At 38.4% G+C, this 19,940-nt stretch overlaps 2 protein-coding genes across 2 annotated transcripts in view; one reads left to right on the top strand and one right to left on the bottom strand.

The window, feature by feature from the left end:
* The window catches only part of chd1 (chromodomain helicase DNA binding protein 1), a 33,528-nt gene extending 18,632 nt beyond the window's left edge, over positions 1 to 14,896 (top strand). The window contains exons 22-37 of the mRNA XM_016254625.1: positions 137 to 232; positions 349 to 534; positions 1,012 to 1,172; positions 1,801 to 1,842; positions 1,926 to 2,059; positions 2,456 to 2,594; positions 2,823 to 2,973; positions 3,087 to 3,209; positions 3,427 to 3,570; positions 6,216 to 6,473; positions 7,053 to 7,178; positions 8,769 to 8,947; positions 9,033 to 9,132; positions 9,282 to 9,333; positions 10,172 to 10,403; positions 13,969 to 14,896. Of these exons, the coding sequence (XP_016110111.1) occupies positions 137 to 232; positions 349 to 534; positions 1,012 to 1,172; positions 1,801 to 1,842; positions 1,926 to 2,059; positions 2,456 to 2,594; positions 2,823 to 2,973; positions 3,087 to 3,209; positions 3,427 to 3,570; positions 6,216 to 6,473; positions 7,053 to 7,178; positions 8,769 to 8,947; positions 9,033 to 9,132; positions 9,282 to 9,333; positions 10,172 to 10,403; positions 13,969 to 14,257 (2,412 nt within the window). The 3' untranslated portion in view covers positions 14,258 to 14,896. The remainder of the gene's footprint in view (positions 1 to 136; positions 233 to 348; positions 535 to 1,011; positions 1,173 to 1,800; positions 1,843 to 1,925; positions 2,060 to 2,455; positions 2,595 to 2,822; positions 2,974 to 3,086; positions 3,210 to 3,426; positions 3,571 to 6,215; positions 6,474 to 7,052; positions 7,179 to 8,768; positions 8,948 to 9,032; positions 9,133 to 9,281; positions 9,334 to 10,171; positions 10,404 to 13,968) is intronic.
* Positions 14,897 to 15,908: 1,012 nt separating this feature from the next.
* Positions 15,909 to 19,940, bottom strand: part of LOC107568647 (receptor expression-enhancing protein 5-like) — an 8,659-nt gene continuing 4,627 nt past the window's right edge. The window contains exons 3-4 of the mRNA XM_016254619.1: positions 16,676 to 16,844; positions 15,909 to 16,433 (exon numbers count right to left, since the gene is read on the bottom strand). Coding sequence (XP_016110105.1) covers positions 16,384 to 16,433; positions 16,676 to 16,844 — 219 coding nt within the window. The 3' untranslated portion in view covers positions 15,909 to 16,383. The remainder of the gene's footprint in view (positions 16,434 to 16,675; positions 16,845 to 19,940) is intronic.

Genomic DNA, 19,940 nt, shown 5'->3' with positions numbered 1-19,940 from the left:
ACGTAGAATTACTCCTGTTGTCATATAAGATTTTGGTCCTATTTCCCACTCCTATTTAACACAAACATGGTCATCAGCGTATGGATACGGACTTCTGTGCAGCTGCTAATGATTGACATGTTTATTGATCTGGTAGGAGATGGACATTGATGAAATCCTGAAGAGAGCAGAGACCAGAGAGAATGACCCTGGACCATCGACTGTAGGAGAGGAGCTCCTCTCTCAATTTAAGGTATACACTTTAAAACCTAAAATCTGTGATCCCCTTCCACATGTGCTGGACCGTCTCAAGAGGCTATCAGTCACACGATTAACACACAATTAAACAATGGTTGCTCCATCTTGCAGGTAGCAAATTTCTCCATGATGGAGGAGGAGGAGATTGACATGGACACCGAGAGGGATGGTAGACATGATATTAACTGGGATGACATTATCCCAGAGGAGCAGCGGAGGAGACTCGAGGAAGAGGAGCGACAAAAAGAGCTAGCAGAGATCTATTTACTGCCCCGCATGAGGAAGTGCGCTAAACAGGTTAGCCAGTCATACAGCGTTTAACAGTGCCAGTAATGTCAAATGCTTGGGTTACATCATGAATTATTTCCATTAGACAAAATTAATGGTTTGATGAATGTTATACTGGTCCATAAGAGATAAATGACACGCAAACTAACATACACACCTATTTCTTTGTACTGTTCATTTACTTTTTTTTTTTACTTTATCAACTTTTCCAAGACATTAACAAAAAGTTTCATACAATTACAAAATCGGATACCCCCCCCCACCCACATTAAAACATACATAAAAATAAAATAACATTCAAAATAGATGACAGGAATACACTCTAACATTATGTAACCAAATGAACTTGTTAAATGTAAGTATTCACAAAAAATTACAGAAATAATCTAAAAGATTTGTGGTCTATGCATAATGTTATAAATATATAAAACTAAACAAGACCATAGCATATTGAGCTTCATGCCCTTTTTTATTTTGTGGTGACAGATCAACTTTAATGGAAACGAGGGCAGGCGTAGCAGGAACAGACGATACTCTGGTTCAGACAGCGATTCGGGTACCGACAGAAAGAGGCCCAAGAAACGAGGAAGACCTCGAACTATTCCAAGAGAGAACATTAAGGGTTTCACTGATGCTGAGATACGCAGGTAAAGCAGATTCAACACTAGGGGTGAAAATCTGTGGAAAAAAACACACTGCATTTAATTTTTGGATAATCTAATGACAGTTCACTGTGAAATGTAATAATTGTTTTTCTTCACACAAAATGTATATATTCTATTATAAAACGGAGCGTTCCGGTGCTTGGTTCTGATTGGTTGAGCCGCGTTCGAAGCTGTTGTAAATTACTCTACAAACACACACCTTTGTTTACGTCTGTGTGTTGCATATTTTGCATATTTTGCAACCACAGCTGATTCTGAGGAACTACATTTTTTGGTGGAAGAATACTGTTTTTATTTATATCATTACACTTTATTTACTCAGTTTTATTTTGTGAAACCTAACTACGTATATGGAATAACCGTTTTATAAAAGCAATAATCCCCGTGAAGCCGTGGTTTACAGTGAATTTATAATGGCTAAGGGGGTTTTAGGCATGACGCGAAGCGGAAACAACGCCCCTTAGCTGTTATAAATTAACTGTAAACCACGACTTCATGGGGCTTATTGCTTTAACATTACGGTGTAATCTTGAATTATTGTATTAATACATAGTCATGTAAAATTGCTTAATTTTGTATGACTAATGTTTACTAAACTTTTTTTCCACAGGTTTATTAAAAGTTATAAAAAGTTTGGTGGCCCTTTAGAAAGGTAGGTAGCTGTTTTTCATAGCTTCATATGGTAGCAGTTGCACGTTGGCCTCTGTCATTGATGTGACTGTCTGTGCTTTACAGGCTTGACGCTATCGCTCGCGATGCTGAGTTGGTGGATAAATCTGAGCATGATCTGCGGCGGCTGGCTGAGACCGTACACAACGGCTGTTTGAAAACGCTAAGAGAGAACCCCTGTGGACCTGAACGAAGCTCAGGCAAGAGCAGCACAAGACCACACTGACTGATTACTGAGGAGTCTGTGTAAACTAGGGCCTGCAGGGCATGAAATTGTAGCTGGGTTATTGTGTTTTGTGCACTTCACTCATTCCACATAATCCTGCAGTCGTGATGTGAGATTCATGCCTCTGGGTTATCGGTGTCATCCTTTTCCACCCTTGATGAAATAAAAAGCACATTTAATTGCATGGGTGCAGTTATAACATTTTGGATGCCATAAAATAGTATGAATAAGACCCTACTAGTAAAATAAAGACTTACACTTCCTCTGAAGTGAATAAATCCACTCCCATATGAAGCATTTGTGATTGGACACTTTTAAGAAGTACATTTGGAGGCCTGACTTGATTTTGTTCTGTGCTGGTTCATATCAGGAGGCAGGCGAGGGAAGGTGAAAGGACCCACCTTCAGGATCTCAGGGGTTCAGGTCAATGCTAAGCTGGTGATCTCTCATGAGGAGGAACTGGCACCATTACACAAGGCCATTCCCGCTGACCCTGAGGAGAGGAAGAGGTATATTAGCATTCACATGAGTGCATTGCAATCCATGCAACCCTAGCCTGATTTTGACACGGTTTTGCTTTTGTTAGTGTTTGTCTCAAATGTCTTTTTCTTGGCTTAGCTGCAGCAGCGTTAAGTTAAAAGTAGTTGTTTTAAAAGAGCATGCATTCAGTTGTATGTCATTTTATACTTTGTGAGGGCAGAAAAATGACTTGTTTTACAAGTCTTGTATATTTACAGGTATATAATCCCATGTCACTCAAAGGCAGCTCATTTTGACATTGAGTGGGGTAAAGAGGACGACTCCAGCCTGCTTATTGGGATTTATGAGTACGGCTATGGCAGCTGGGAGATGATCAAGATGGACCCAGACCTCAACCTCACACACAAGGTGCAGAAATGCACTGAGAATCAGTGGTGTTTGATTTAATATGCCATTACACTGTTCTGTCCTTAGTGATTATGTATGGCATTTAAATGATTTTGTTACAAAACGTGTTGCAGCTCCTTCCTGATGACCCTGACAAGAAGCCACAGGCCAAGCAGTTGCAGACACGAGCTGACTACCTCATCAAATTACTGAGCAAAGACCTCGCCAAGAAGGAAGCACAGAAACAAGCCGGCACAGTGAGTCATGCAGATTACACACAATCCTCTCAAATTACTGCACAACATCACTTGGCTCACTAAAAGCAGACGTAAGCAACAAACGGTGTTGTGTAAAGTGGCTAAACTGTAACTTATAACAATAACGTTGTCTGTGAACAGCTCCTATAATTTCATTTGCTGTTCAGTGCTTTATTGATCATACAGTACGATCACTGTTGTTCCTTCTGCTCTATAGGCAAATTCACGCAAGAGAAAACCACGGGGCAAGAAGAATAAAGCGGTAAAGCCGAAGATGGATGACATGACGAACAGTCTGTCCTCTGCACCGCCATCAGATAAGAGCTCTGAAGAAGAGGAAGAGAATGAGGAAGAGGAAAAGGTTTGTGTTGCTGTAATAGTGCTGTTGTGTTTTTTTTAAAGCTAAAACCGCTAAAGCTAACAAGCCATTTCAGCTATTAAGATAAAAACTGACACATTTCTTAATTTACTCCCTCAACAGCTGTCAGTTATTATTTAGGAACCAGGGTTCTCACGGTTGTGGAAAACATGGATACATTAAAGAATTCTCAAAGATGAGAATTCTGGACCTGGAGAAGTCATGGACATTAATCAAATCTTAAAGGGGTCATATGATGCTGCTAAAAAGAACATTTATTTGGTGTAATGAAATGTGTTTATGCGGTTTAAGGTTCAAAAAACACATTATTTTCCACATACTGTACATTATTGTTTCTCCTCTATGCCCCGCCTTTCTGAAACGCGGCGATTTTTACAAAGCTCATCGGTCTGAAAAGCGAGGTGTGCTGTGATTGGCCAGCTATCCAGTGCGTTGTGATTGGCCGAATTCCTCAAGCGTGAGACGGAAATGTTACGTCCCTCACCATACTGTGATGCCCTGTCCCGGTGCGACGAGACAAAAACATTAAAACCCATTATAAACGAGGCATTTGTTGCATCCAGTGGGGGCATAATTATGGATCATAATGACTTATACTGTCTTTTTACGCGTTGTTGTATCGCGCCGTGTAAACATAAAACCCTGTCTGCATTTGTGATCGGAGAAATGACAAACAACAAGTGCTACTCTACACTGCCCAAACTCGCGTTTGAATCGTCAGTGGCAAATCCTTTAAATATAAAAAACGTACTTACAGTCTGTGAGTCAGAACAGCCGGCATTGTAGTCTACTCTCCCAGGATCAGGAAACAGTCCTCCATAAAATGTGCTGCACACATCTAAATATTTGGGTTGAAGTGTTCTGGAACAGTGTTGTAAATACAACTTAACCACTGATTTCTAGTCGTGTCCTCTTTTGAAAGACCAAACAAAGTAGTTTCACTTTCACAACGAAAAACACATAGTCACACACCGTGGCCTACAGTGATTAACGGCCGGAGGGCTAGAGTGAGCAGCGGCGGCGGGCTTGAGAACGGCGCGGCCGGCTGATTCGACGAAGGAGTGTCCGGCTGGCCTGCAGCAACCACATGTGACGACCCCGGGCTGGACTCCGCTTCGTCCATGGTGAAAGCCAATCCACAGCGCAAAATTTATGTATTTCCTCAGCAACCAGCACGGATCACCTCCAGGCATGATGAAGCGGATATCGTCCTCTTTTGGAAGACCAAACAAAGCACACAGCGTCTTCACGACATGGCGGCAGCAACAATACTACAGCGAGAATAAAAGTTATGCCTTCTTTCTTTGCGTGAACATTTGGGCGACGTTATGCAAATCTTCCCACATAGTGATGTAGACATGTGGGGGCGTGTTAGAACGAGGCGTTTTAGGTAGGTGTGGTTAACTCTGAACTTTTATAAAGAATATCTCTTTGGATTTAAGACTTTATTCTTTGCAACTTTACAGATCTTCTTTATGCACCAAGAGCTTGTAACACTCCAAAGAGAAAGGAACAATTGAAATCGCATCATATGACTCCTTTAAAACTCAGGAATGTCTATAACGACTATACAATTTGTGTAATTTTGAGCGGGAGCTGATGTGCTTTGAGGTCAAATAAAGATGTATAAAATATTCCACTAATAATTTTATATAAAAATGTTTTTAAATCATATGCTTACAATGCCAAGATAAGGCAATTAAATAAAATAAACAATGAAATAAAAGTGTAATTGACAGTAGTCTACCAGGGCTCCATACTGCGACTAAATGGATATTTTGCGCTTTATTTTTTCTGCATGCATTTTTTTTAAATTTATTTATTTTCTTAACTGTGGTTATCATGATCTACAAATGTATGAAAGATGAGGCTGTTATAATTTTCACAGATTCTCACAGAAACGGGTACTGGAAAAAAGTTTGGGAACCACTGTCCTAGAGCATTCATTGTGTTGTCATCAAACTCGACACTTTGTCCAAAGCATTTAACATCCTTCTGTGTACCCTTCTCACCCATTTAGACTCTCTGTATTCACAATTTTAGTTAGTAACTGCTGAGAATGCACTTTCACAAGGTACATTGTCAAAAAAAAAAAAGAGCAGTAAAGCCACTTTACAGAGAGGTTTCCCAAGACTGTATGATGTGCACTTAGGCTAGAGTGGATGCATTTCTGACCACATCGCCTGAGACTGATCTTAATGCCAGGTGTAAGCGAGGTCTCTGATACATCCGACTGCAAGACATTTCGTGAAGTTATAGGAACAAAATTGGCTTTGGCAAAAAGTGTTATGACATTGTGCGTGATGCTCACTTCTCTGCTTCTTAAGCCTTTTTCCTGGAGTCTAGCGGATTTATCAGTATACTACTAATGCTAAAGATTTAAAGACAAAAAAATAATAATAATTAACCCAATTTACATGGACCATTGTCTCTTGTCCACAATGAAGATTTTAATGACTTTCTCCAACTCTGATACTCTGATCCAGCTCAGAGCATTTCTAATGATATTTTCCACGCTCCATTCCACATTGGCGGTATTTAAAAAAAAAAAACAATGTCTCTTGCAATTTGACAACCTTGATGAAAGAATAATCGCCTGTGCTAAAGTGTTTCTTGTGTTCTTCCAGGAAACTCCTCCAGCTAAGCCAGCCAACAGAAGAGCATGTGTGTCAGAGCGGCCGGTAAAGGAGGAGGAGGATGAGGATGAAGAGTCTGATGAGGACGAGCCTGAGGATAAAGAACCCGAAGAGAAGGACATAATGGAGAAAGTGGTCAAAAAAGAGATTAAGAAGGAGAAGAAAGAGGAGGGTCGGGACAGCAAAGAGAGGGAACCAAAAGAGAAGGAGATGAAATCCGAGCCTGAAGAAGAGGCTCCTGCAGAGAAGGTCACAATGCTCATAATCACACAACCCTTAACTGTGGCCTTGTTTTGAAACCTAGTGAGCTGCCTACCTAGAAAGTGTTTTTGGAAAGCAGAGGCACATTACGAGTCAAGCCTACATCCGATTAGCCGATTTTCATCTAGTCTTTTATGGATCGTCCACTTTTGCATGCTCTCCATCTCACTCATTCAAACAAGCACTCTCTCACTGACTGTTTCAGTTATTAATCATATCTCTGTAATGTTTTTCATAGCAGTCGAGATGTGTAAACGGTGTTATTTCAGCAAGCTTTATGTGACCGAATCGGTCAGTCTGTCCCTTTTTTTCCATTCTGAATCAATGAGTATGACACACCTTTGACAGATTTGAGCAAAAGCTGGCTATTGATGGGAAACACTGACTGAAATAGTTTGTCAACTAGGCCTTCTGTAGCCACATGCCAAAGACTGCAAATATGCTGTTCTAGGCAACTCGCTAGGTTTTAAAACATTCTAGTGTAATTTTTGTCTTTGTATACAAATATACTCTCGGGTACAGCATTTGCATGAATTGTTATTCAAAAGCCGTTGACGGTGTTCTCAGGCTGTAGAGGTGAAAGCAGAAGTGCGGGAGAAGAAAGCTGACACCCCTGTGCACACGCCCTCAGGAGGAGATGCACTTCCCCTGTCTGACGAGTCTGAAGAACTGGACCAGAAAACCTTCAGCGTGGTGAGTTTGTGAGGGTTTTCCTAGACAATTCTCAGGCTGAAGACTTCTCTACAGTTTGTGGAGAACTGGAATGTGTCACCAAGTGAGTGACTCCGGTGAGGAGATAACCCTATTAAAGGGGTCATGACATGGATTTTTAAAATTATTTTAATGTGTTACTTGAGGTATACTTACAATGTTAATAAAGTTTTTGGCGCAAAAAAAAAGAAGATTATATTTAACCCTCATTCTGACCTTCTCTAAAACGACCTGTTTTAAGGGGCGTGTCCTTTAAGGCTTGTCAGTAATCGGCCACTGTTATGATTGGCTAACATCACTGCATAAGAAACGGTATCAACGCCCCTCGCTATTGCATATGAATCGGGGGGCAATTCGGCGTCATGCATTGTTCGCTTTTAGTTTGTTTAGAGTTTTCCATCTTTTCCTCACTTACCTTCTTTTTGAAATAGCTTAAAAGAGCTTTGCGCATTTTACTTTAACACTTTCAAATTAGCGTCAATTCGGCGTCAATTGCTTGAATTCAATTCAAGCAACATCAAAATAGAGCGTAGAACATAGAACTTTTATTAACAAAACGAATAAAAATACACCATGCTATATGCCTAATATAAGATAACAAAACTTGCACAAAGTTTAGGTATACAAAACTGAATATCAGTAAACACTGTGGAACCAAATAAATAAGAAACTTACGTTTATCAGCAAAACGAATAAAGAAAGCTTGGAGGCACGGCATACTTGATGTAGAAAAAGAAAATACAGTTTAAATAAAAATCAGCAAACACTGGAACCAAATAAATAAGAAACGGATGTTTAAAAAAAAACTTCCAATATCACCCTTAGATAAATGGCAGATGTCAAGAGGCTTTTCAAAATCCAAAATATTTGTAAAACGGGTGCTTTTGCATGTCGTTTTGAAACTCTTGTCTGTCTCACGTCACTCTTCTTGTCAGCTTCTCACGTGATGAATGAAATCTGATCTGATGCGACTGTCGTTCGGCACGCTGCATGGAGCAGCCTCGTTCAGTTTTAATTGCAGTGTCTGTTCTCTAACTGAACTAAATTATTTTTATTACTATAAAAAATCTAAACGACAGTGGGGGGGACGTAACCGGTGTTGTGGCTTCACACCGGTAAAACCGTCAACACCGACTATCGCTGAAACCCTATCCACTTGTGAAATACTTATTTTCCACCATAATTTGCAAATAAATTCTTTAAAAATCCTACAATGTGATTTTCTGGATTTTTTTTTCTCATTTTGTCTCTCATAGTTGAGGTATACCTATGATGAAAATTACAGGCCTCTCTCATCTTTTTAAGTGGGAGAACTTGCACAATTGGTGGCTGACTAAATACTTTTTTGCCCCACTGTATCTATGCACAATCAGCTTGTAACACTTGAAAGAGTTGAAATCGCATCATATGACCCCTTTAATAAAGATGCAATTGGAAATGGAAATTTGCCATTTTGTTGGCCCAAGTATGCAGATCACTAGGTTTGGTACAGAGCTGATGTCTCATTTTCTAAATGACATTGATGTGAGGTGATTGCACTGGAATGACGCATCTGTATCGTGTGTTTGTCAGTGTAAGGAGCGAATGCGGCCGGTGAAGGCAGCACTCAAGCAGCTGGATCGTCCGGAGAAGGGTCTGTCTGAGCGCGAGCAGCTGGAGCACACGCGTCAGTGCCTGATCAAAATAGGAGATCACATCACCGAGTGTTTGAGAGAATACACCAACCCCGAACAGATCAAACAGTGGAGGAAGTACGGCCATTTTATCAGCTTAGAATGCACAATATATAAATGAAGGTTAATATTGAGTTTAACCTTGATTATTTCCAAATTCCAGAAATTTGTGGATATTTGTTTCGAAATTCACGGAATTTGATGCAAGGAAGCTGCATAAACTATATAAACACGCCATCAAGAAAAGACAAGAAAATGCTCAGGTACAGACACTGTTTTCAGAGATTCTGTGTTATGGTAGTGATATTTTGTAATGTTTTTGCTGAGTTGGTATCTATTGCTTAATTAAATTATTTATATCTTTATCTTTGGAATATTATAATTGAGGTTTGTGATGTTTGTTTCATTTCAGGCAGTGGAGCAGAACACTAGCTCTGTAAATACACAAATCTTTAAACATGCAGGTATGTCTGCTCTCCATTTAGTGTTAATTGATGATTAACATTCATGCATATTGCACGTGTGACCCTGGTCCACAAAACCAGTCAAGGGCCAATCATCTGAAAGCTGAATAAACGAGCTTTCCATTGATGTATGGTTTGTTAGGATCTGACAATATTTGGCTGAGATACAACTATTTGAAAATCTGGAATCTGAGGGTGCAAAAAAATCTAAATATTGAGAAAATCATCTTTAAAGTTGTCCAAATGAAGTTCTTAGCGATGCATATTACTAATCAAAAGTACCCATACAATGTATTGTCGGTAGGAAATTAACAAAATGTCTTCATGGAACATGATCTTTACTCAATATCCTAATGAATTTTGGCATAAAAGAAAAATCTATAATTTTGACCCATACAATGTATTGTTGGCTATTGCTACAAATATACCCCAGCGACTGCTTTTGTGCTCCAGGGTCACATTTGCTCTCAAAATCTAAAAATTACCCAATTTTCTAAAACTCATTGTGAACGATTCATCCATCATTTATCATCAAAATGTCACATCTTCATTTTCTAATGTAACTGCATCTCTCTGGTGACCTATACTGCACTTATGTAATCATTTAGTCTGCTTAAACCCCTTTTTTAATATAGACTGAGATCTCATTCAGATCTGCTTCTGTCCAATCAACAACCGATGGATAAACCACTGCCCTAATTATTTTTTAATAATAATTAGTTTCACTTGGATTTACGTCACAATACAAAGAAAAGATCTGTTGCTGCTGCAGCTTTAATGGTGTATGGATCATGCCACATTTCTGCTAATGTTACACTGAATGCTGTTGTTTTTGCAGATGTTGAGCGGATAAAGGAGTCCCAGCAGGACGACAGCAGCAGAGACAGCTACAGCTCTGACAGACATCACTCATCTCGCTACCATGAGCACAGCAAAGATCGGCACGCTGGCGACTCGCACCGAAAGAGCTCCGATGCCAGGAAGAGACCCTACTCCTTCAGCAATGGCAAAGACCACCGAGAGCGAGAGAGAGACCAGTACAGAGAGAGAGGAGAGCGACAGGACAGCAGGTGCTTTTAACTGTAGCAGCGTCTTCATTTTTTTTGAATGGGGTGATTTGCATGAAGCACATAACATGCAGGGAAAAAGACAGGATATCATGGCCACAAACTAATTTGTTCCCTCACTTGAGGTAAATTGTGACCATGTTGTGCTAATTCATTCCCAAAATTATTCAAAGCTGACCACGATTTAACTACAACAAGGAAACAAAGTTGTGAGAACAGATTATGCCATTTCTTGCCAAAACATTAAATGTAAACTAATGAACTGTGTATGAAAATGCAGTGAATATAAACAGTGTTAAGGGATGAACAATATTATTGGCCAGTAAAGGCTTAAAATTAACTCCTGGTATCTTCCCATTAAAAATTATAACGATCATTTTTGTTTGAAAATTCTATATATCTAGAATTATATATGTATAATAGAATTATATTTAATATTGGCAGATTTCCTTTAAAGGGTATAGTTCACCCAAAAATGTAAATTGTCATCATTTACTCAACCTTGACTTGTTCCAAACTTGTATGGGTTTCTTTCTTCTGTAAACACATAAGAAGATATTCTGTTGGTAACCAAACAGTTGATGGTAGCCATTGACTTCCATAGTAATTTTTTCAATACTATGGAAGTCAATGGCTGCAGTTACATCTACAATGTTTCAGTGCTTTTCCTGCAGTTCCTAGATCTGCAAGGTTGAATTTCTTGACCACTAAAAGTGAATTTGCAATATAATGATACATGAAATATAATGAATAGATATAGAACTAAACTTTTAAAGGTAAATGTTCTTGGTTTTATTCATTTAAATATACAACAAACTTAATATTTGTAAACATGGAATGTGTAAGACCAATGTACCCTCTAATTTTTTTCTTGATGTGCAAAACTTTTCTCTATTGTGCGGATATTTCGGCCACCTGAGCAAAAACATTCTTTATACCAGACCTGTACAGCGTGCACACACAAAAAAAGTGCATAAATTTTAACTTTAATGTGCTATTTATATTTGATTTGACCTTTGATGTAACTAAATGATGCACATTTTAGGTTACCTGAGAAAACATTTTACAATGCTGTTACCAAAAAATCCTATTAAAAATCTCAAGCAGAAGAGTTCAAATCTTTATTATAATATAATGTAATATGAAAAAACGAAGCAGATATTGCTCATATATTCCCTTTTTGAGGTTAGTTATCAACGTCCCTATAGTGTGTGACTGTAAATGTCTGGGGGTTTTGTTACCGTTCTGTGCCCATCATTCGCTATATTTCCACCACTTAATCAAGCCATTCTTCTTTAAAACATGACGTTTTATTTCACGTCATTGCGTTTGCATTGGCTCTTGTGTTGAGCTTTTTCGTCTGCAACCGTTAAAGTATTTGATTTGTACAGGGACTGATTCGGCGCACATCATTCTCTTTCTATGAAACCTGTAAACCGCGTTCTAACTTTATAGCGAGCGACACCAACTCTATAGTGGTTTGCCCGAGCATTGCAATTATTTTGCATTTACTAGAATCCACTCAAATGGCTTTCCCAACTCTGTGTGTGCGGCATATTATTTATTCTGCACGGTCGCGACTGATGGTGTGTTCACATTCGCATCTTCCGCACAAGTTCAAAAAATGTCAACGTGAGCGGAAAAGCTTATGACACATCTGGTTGAATCAGAAATCGGAAGAGAGCATTATTGTAGCCGTCTGTGGGCACCCTGAAATTTATGATATAGTTCTGGCGCATAGAAAACAATTAAAATCAGCTGTAGTGGTAGGCTAATTGTATTTTATTAGCATGGCTACAGAGATGCTGCTATCAATTAAAGAAAAATGTAATCGTATGTACAGTAGTAAAATGTAACGCATGTTAATGCAGGATCAATATTCATCCGTCTCTGGATGGTGCTTTGAAACGTTTTGAAACGCTTTGACACGTCGGCGTTTGGCTTTCCTGCGTATTTGGGACTTTCACAACAGGTACAAAGCAGCGATCACAGTTATCTCCACCATGGTTGATCGCGCAATGTTTTTATTCGCTCCAGTGACATTAAAAAAACATCCCACGAGTAATCTAGAGCTAGTGATGCGATGCGCATATTCGCTTCGCGTTTGGTGTGAACACACCATTAAGTATACTTCGTTTTTGTACGCTAGCGTATGCGCAGTCGAACATGTAGCCTTTCAAAGTATACACCATTTGAAGTTTTGAACGCGGGCGGTCAATACATGCGCTCTAGACAGCTTCATCCATGTTCAGTGTCTGCTCTATTTTTCCCCATTAAGTCATGACTGATAACAAATATTTTTTAACTCTTTTAAACCAAAGCTGAGCTGTCTCAAACCCTCTCGCTCACAAGCGCTTGTCAATGTGAGCATCTGTTGTTGCAGTCTCCGCTATTTTGTTGTCGTTGCTCGTCTCTTTAGTATCGTTTTATACTGTGAAACAATGCCCCTGGGACAGTGTTGCCACCATGTGGAAAAACTGATTACTGCAAAAGTATGCGCGGTTACAAAAATCGGGTGGTGCGAGTACTGTTCTGATGACGCAATTTGCGTCACGCGCTGTACGCTGTCCCTCGCGTACGCATAAAAAGTGAAGTATACTTTGGGCTTTAGAGGGAACATTGTAGTAACTCTGTAACACCCTTCAGTCTTACACAGAGTGTTATTTGATGTTCTTAATAGGGCTGTCAATAAAATTAGAATTTCGAATATTTGTTGAATTTAAAATAAAAATCCACATTCGAATGCAAAAACGTTGCATTCGAATTTTATGTGTGCGTCAGGTAGCCTTATCAGTGGACAAAAGATGCGATGATGATGTAAGTGTCGTTGCATTTTAATGTTTTGTTAGCCTATCCAGTTGAACCCACTGCTACATTGTTCGTTCAAAATATTGCGGAAAAAAAGAGAACATCAATGTTGTTGTTTACGGAGAAACTGAAACCAAGCCGTTCACACAGAACACATTTATCGCATTTTCTAGAGGGACATCTATCACTGTTGCACTCGCGTCTCGCACGAGCGAGCCGCATGTTTAAAAAGCCATGTAAAATTAATGCAAGTTCAACTGTTAAAAAACATATCTCGAGACTTTATGGCAGTTTCCCCATCCCACTGTAGTCATGTTTTTAAATGAAAAAAGTACTCTTAGTGATTGGTTTTCTTTCCTTTGTATTAAACTATAAATGCATGCATGGTGCTGTTTTATTTCTAATTAAGAAACTTAATTATATATGGTTTATAAACATTATTTTAAACATTATGCACTTTTTCAAAGATAGTCGTGTTATTTTATTATGCTTTGAAGAAACGTGCATTAGAAATATTTTGCTCAATGGGCCCTCTTGGAGAGAAGCCAAAAACTTTTCCCCCCCTAACTGAAATTAAATGTCAATATTCAAATTGAAAAGGTATAAATACAAAATTCTAATTTAGTTTTTCAGCTATTTTGACAGCCATAAGTTCTTAAAATGTTCTGAGCAATTTTTGAATATCAGGTTGTTTGTTTTAGGCGTTAAAGGTCATGATGATTTATGATGGTAACGTGTGGCTGATTGACTGATTTTGCAGATACTACAGCGACGGCAAGCACAGGAAGCTGGACGAGCACCGCTCCAGCAGAGAGCACCGCTCAGAAAGCAACTCCAAGGACAGGACTCACTCCGAACACCGCTTCCACTCTGAGCACCGCTCTGCCTCAGACTACACGCATCACAAATCGTCCCGGGACTACCGCTACCATTCAGACTGGCAGATGGAGCACCGGCCGCGCTCTCCGCTGGGACACCGCTCGCCCTTCGAGTACTCGTCAGACCACAGAAGCACACCTGAACAGGTCTGGAGCGGCCGCAAGACATAACACTCTCCTCTCCGCTCCGCTCGCTTCTGATTAGCCATAGACACACAACACACAGGAAATGCCTTAGGGGACTGTCGGCCGCTGCACTGGGGCTCTGGGAGTGCCACCCTTTCCTACTCACCTTCGAGAAACACAGATCACATATTTTTGTATTTAAGAATTAGCTGCATTCTTTTCGTAGGTGCTGCAGAGTAATTTTTTTTAATTATTCTTTTTATAAATTGACTACTTTCCTTTTTTTTGTGTTTTTTTTACTTGGAAACAGATGAATCCATGTTTCACTGTCACGTGCGACACTGGATCCGGACATACAGCCGTATATAAACGCCACGCAGCTTATTTAAGAAGTGTTGAGTGAAGGGATGCTACAAACGCGTGTCGTCTTTATCCGCTGAGGGGTTTCTGTTCTGAAGGACTGGGGCTCACCTTCCAAAGTACCTCGTTTACAGTGTTTTGTGACCATTTTGCCAATTTTTATCTGTCATTTTTCTTTCCATCATGCTTGAATTATTTAAATCTGTCTCGGCTGTAAAATAATCTGGACTATTTTTAGTGCGCATCAGATAATGTCACTTTTTCCACATTGTACTACTGTAAATTATTGTATAAAGTAAATCAAATGGGCTTTTCTCAGGCTGGTATTTTTTTAACTATTTCCCCATCGACTCAGGCTATTTCTTCTCTTCCTTGGTTTTTTTGACGTTTCTTTCTCAGTAGTTTTGAATCATGAAATGGGGTAAATATTCCACGTGTATTCGTTCTGTAGGATCGTTTGGTTTGTTGATCTCCTCTTTGGTTTCTCTCTATCTGTAAGTGAATTGGCCTCACTTTATAACAGCATCATGTCAAAAAATACAAGCTGTGTAACAAAAAAAAAAGGACATGAAAGGGTCGATCGTAGCTAGAGGCACTTATGAGCTCTTCTTAGAACATTTCCATGATCTTTCCTGTTTTCTATAAATGTTGGCAATAATGTCATATTTTCTATGCAGCCCGAGTAAGTCAGAATGCTGATGTACATAGACCTCCTTCTATATTTCAAATCCAAATTTACACTGAAAATGCATGAGTTTTTAAAGTAATTGTTTTATATAATTGTTTATAAAGTCATTAAACTCAAATCACTGTTTTCACCTGTAATCTGGCTTTAATGTAATTTAGTGTGCTCTTCATGCAATCATTTTCAAAGTAGATTTACGATTCGGAAGCATTTGACGCTGTTCGTCTCTGCCAATGAATGCAAACTTTTCAAAACGGGTTTGTTTTTGGGTAAACTGTGCAAACGGTTAGTTGTTGCTTATTTGAATATGATAGATTGTAATGCCAGGAAACTTTGAGTGGAAGCCAGCCAAACAGATGTCACGTTTGTCAGCAATGCATTGCATCATTTACCATTTAAACTATTCCGCTCTACTTTGAGCCTGCCGTTTGATGCATGTGAACTACAACTGAACGTTTCCATTCCTTCTCATGCTCCAAAAACTCTTTTTAGACTTCCATTGCATTTCTTGTGTGGTTACGGAAATGGGCAGAAGTGGAAACACTACTGCACAAGTGGAAAAACCCACAGCATGCGTTCGCTTGCTTAGTTTGCACCTGTAGTCCAATCAGCGGAGCACTGACTGTAACAGACTGAGGGACGTGATGAGCCTGTGTCTTCAATCGTTTAATAGTTGACGTCAAATTCATGATTCGTATGCTTACAGTTTCACTGATGTTATCAGAAGAGACATTTCTACAAACAAATCTTATCACACATAAATAGATCTTAGAATGCATATGTTAAATGACCTCAAGATGCAAGATAAACTATTTTATGACCAAGCCAAGGTTTATGCTGTCTATAGGAAAGATAAGGAAGTTTACTAAGACTGAAGCACTGCAGGGTGAGCGTCACTGGATATCTTGTAACATGATCCATGTCTTGCACGCTTAAACACAACTAGGGTAACTTGGCTGTCTGATGTAATCTAACACAGCTGCCACAGGTTCAAAGACAGGCAAAGGGAATAACAATAACCGGCCCACTTCCGGTTGTTTGAAAAATAAGCATAGCAAGGCAACATTTATTCAGGCGAGAGTCATCCTGGAGGAAGGACAGGACGCAGTTGAAACGGCTGTGGGTTTTAGTAGGTCTTTTTCTCCTCAAATATAATGTTGGCAGTGGCTTTCTTGGCTGCAAGACAAAACAAAAGACTGGATCATCAACCGTTCATAATTGCTTTTAAAGACCGCAAGGAAACTAATGACAAATGCTAGTCGCTGCTATAAACACACAGAGTTTGATCATATAACATGCTTCTCAAGTCATTGATGAAACATCATGTCAGTGAAGATCCCTAATATTCCAATGCATTTTCTTTTTATTGCTCCGATCAGAAACAAACAGCAAATGCATGAACTGCATCTGGTTTTCACCTTCATCTCTAAACTTGTCTGCCGTCTCTGATGCTTTATCCGTGATGTCTTTCATCACATTGTCGATCTTGGCTTCATTCTTTAAGAAGAAGGGCCGGATGATCCTTGTGTAGAGCAGAATGGAGCCGTTCGATGGAGTGGGAGCCATGCACCAAACCAAGAAAGCACACTAGCAAGAAAAAGCAAACATTACAGTCTACTCCGTATTACAAAACTCAAACACTAAGCATTCGTGACAATGTTTTACATTACAAAACTGTCCATTCACACAGTTGTTTCTTGAGCGGTTTAAAGTAAACAGTGTTTGGACTGCAACTCCTCAGCGCTCAATCCTAAGCTATCCTGTAGTGAGAATCAGGCTGAACTGTAATTCAGTGTGGTCACTCACGACTAGCCCACATTTCTGTATCGGAAGACGCCACCTTTAAATGGCTATAACTTTTGAAAGAATATTTTAACAAAATGTAGTATAACTATCCCATATATCTCAATCTAAAGAGGCACAACCAATTTCAACAGGTCAATAATGATCAAAAACATTGTAATCTTAAAAATGTAAAATAAAGACTTATTAATTACACCCGTGGACTGCTAATAGGAGAATAAGATTTGGCACACTTATTAGGGTACACACTTACTAGTCTGGGATCTCTAAACCACACGAACTCCTCCAACCAGTTCAAAAATTCTCTTTTCTTTTCGTTTTAAATTTCGAGCCCTTTGCTCTAGAAACAAAATGCTTTTTGTTCTCATTTCTATGTGTTTGTGGTGTTTATCAATAATTAAAGAATAGTTTTACTACTTATGATCTGCCGTGCCCCCATTCTTGTCATGCACCAATAAAAAAAGTGAACATATGGTTTGTATTTTTTATTAAATAATAAATAACTAGATTGAAAAGTTGGCTTGAAAAAGCCTAGCTACAAAGTTTGAAAAAGTTTAAAAACTTGCAGTCTGAAAGTTTTCAGTTTGAAAGATTAAAGTTTGAATGTTTTCAAGGCAACACAATCTATCGGAAAAAACAGATCGGTATAAAAACATTGTTAGGCTTATACTGTATAAATATATATACTGTGTGTGTATATATATATATATATAAGTATAAAATAAGGTATAAAACATTGCTAGGTTGCTAGGCTGTTGCTAGCATGATGTTAACATTTTGTTACCATGATTACCAAGTTACTAGCATGTTTCTACCATGATTAGCATGTTACTAGCATGTTAGCATGGCATTAACATTTTGTTAGCATGATTTGCATGATTAACATGTTGCTAGCATGTTGCTAGCATGATTAGCATGATGTTAACATGTTACAAGCATGATGTTAACATGTTACTAGCATGATTGTAACGTGATTCTAGCGTGATTAACATGTTACTAGCGTGATTAGCATGTTACTAGCATGATTAGCATGTTACTAGCATGTTGTTAACATGATTAGCAAGTTAATAGCATTTTGTTAGCATGATTCTAGCATTATTAGCATGCTACTAACATGATTCTAGCACGATTAACACGTTACTAGCATGATGTTCGCATATTTCTAACATGTTTAACAAACGTCTAGCATTTCGTTAACATTTTTAACAAGGTTAACATGTTACTAGCATGATGTTAACATGTTACTAGCATGATGTTAACATGTTACAAGCATGATGTTAACATGTTACAAGCATGATGTTAACGTGATTCTAGCGTGATTAACATGTTTCTAGCGTGATTAACATGTTACTAGCGTGATTAGCATGTTACTAGCATGATTAGCATGTTACTAGCATGGTGTTAACCTTTTTTTAGCATGATTAACAAGTTACTAGCACATTTCTAGCATCATTAGCATGTTTCTATGCTAATCTAGCTAAAACTAGTTGATTCAGTAAAAAAAACAGCTACAAACCGCTAAGACCAGACTGGCCTGCTAAAAAAGTGGCCAAAAACCACTTTAAAACCAGCCTGGGAGACCAGCCAAAGCAGTCAATCAGCTTAGGCTGGTTTTAGCTGTTTTTCAGTAGGGAGTTGTTCAGCTTTGCTATAGCAATAGACAGCTTACATACACCATTAGTCTTATTGTAGGGCTGCCACTAATGACTATTTATTTCGATTAATCTATCGACTAAATTATCGATTAATCTAAACGATTAATTTCCCCCCCCAAAAAATCTACAATTTTACTTAAGAATATTTTATTAAACTAGATTTCATTAAACCAAATGAAATCCAAAAGTGCAAGAAGCAAGTGTCCATCTCATAGTGCAAATCACTGAAATCAGAGTTCAGTGTTATAGAGTAAACCCCGTTCACACCAAGAACGATAACTATAAAGATCACGATATTAGCGTCCACACCAGCGGACGATATCGTCTGTTTATTCTAAGCACACGCTCCTCTGCTGCTTTAAATTCTCCAGCTCGTGATAGCAGGATTGATTCTGATTGGGTGTCAATGTTTTTATCGTTCATCAGCTGGAAAAAAATCATTCTGAAAGTGACTTCAACGATATGGTTTCTCTGTGCCTTTATCATTACAGCTGTGATGTGGACTCTGCTATTCTTTAATATTGAGAACGATTTTTAGAACGATATCTTTATCGTTATCGTGCTTGCGTGAACGGGCCTTAAGAATGACAACATGTCCACGTGTTCTAGTCTACTAATAATACAATTATAATCAAAAAACACTTTTTAAAGGAGTATTTACCAGAAATGTTATTTACCAGAATTTATTTAGGAGAAAAATTTAAATGTGCATTATTTCTGAAAATAAATAAATAATAATAATAATAATAATAATTAACTGGATATGCTTTTGATTATTAAAATTTAATGGAACCATTAAAATGGAATCCAGAAAATAATGGAAAACAGAATTTGGTAAAACTGTAAAACTCAATTAATTAGACCGGCTTTTTGATTAATAAAATTTAATTTAACCATTAAAACAGACTATAGAAAAATGAAAATGGAAAAAAATGAATTTGAAAATAAAACTGATTTCATAGTGCCCTATAATTATAATTATTTTTTTACAATTTAAGTGAACAATAGCCTTTAAAATTACTTAAAATACATATATAATAGCAATGAGGCAATAATTAGTTGAAATAAAGTGTCAAAAGCAAGAAATGATTGTTTTATTGAACAAAACGGTTAAAGTACATAATGTATTATAAACAATAGAGCTAATGTACAGTACGCATTACAAAGACCTGCAGGGGGCGCCAACGGCCTGATGATTGTTTTTACACATTACTGTGCGATCTAA

The sequence above is a fragment of the Sinocyclocheilus grahami genome, unplaced genomic scaffold (genome assembly GCF_001515645.1).
Source record: "Sinocyclocheilus grahami isolate Dianchi unplaced genomic scaffold, SAMN03320097.WGS_v1.1 scaffold1268.1, whole genome shotgun sequence".
NCBI lineage: Eukaryota > Metazoa > Chordata > Actinopteri > Cypriniformes > Cyprinidae > Sinocyclocheilus > Sinocyclocheilus grahami.
The sequence above is the reverse complement of the archived record's forward strand: the minus strand, read 5'-3'. Positions and strand labels throughout refer to the sequence as shown.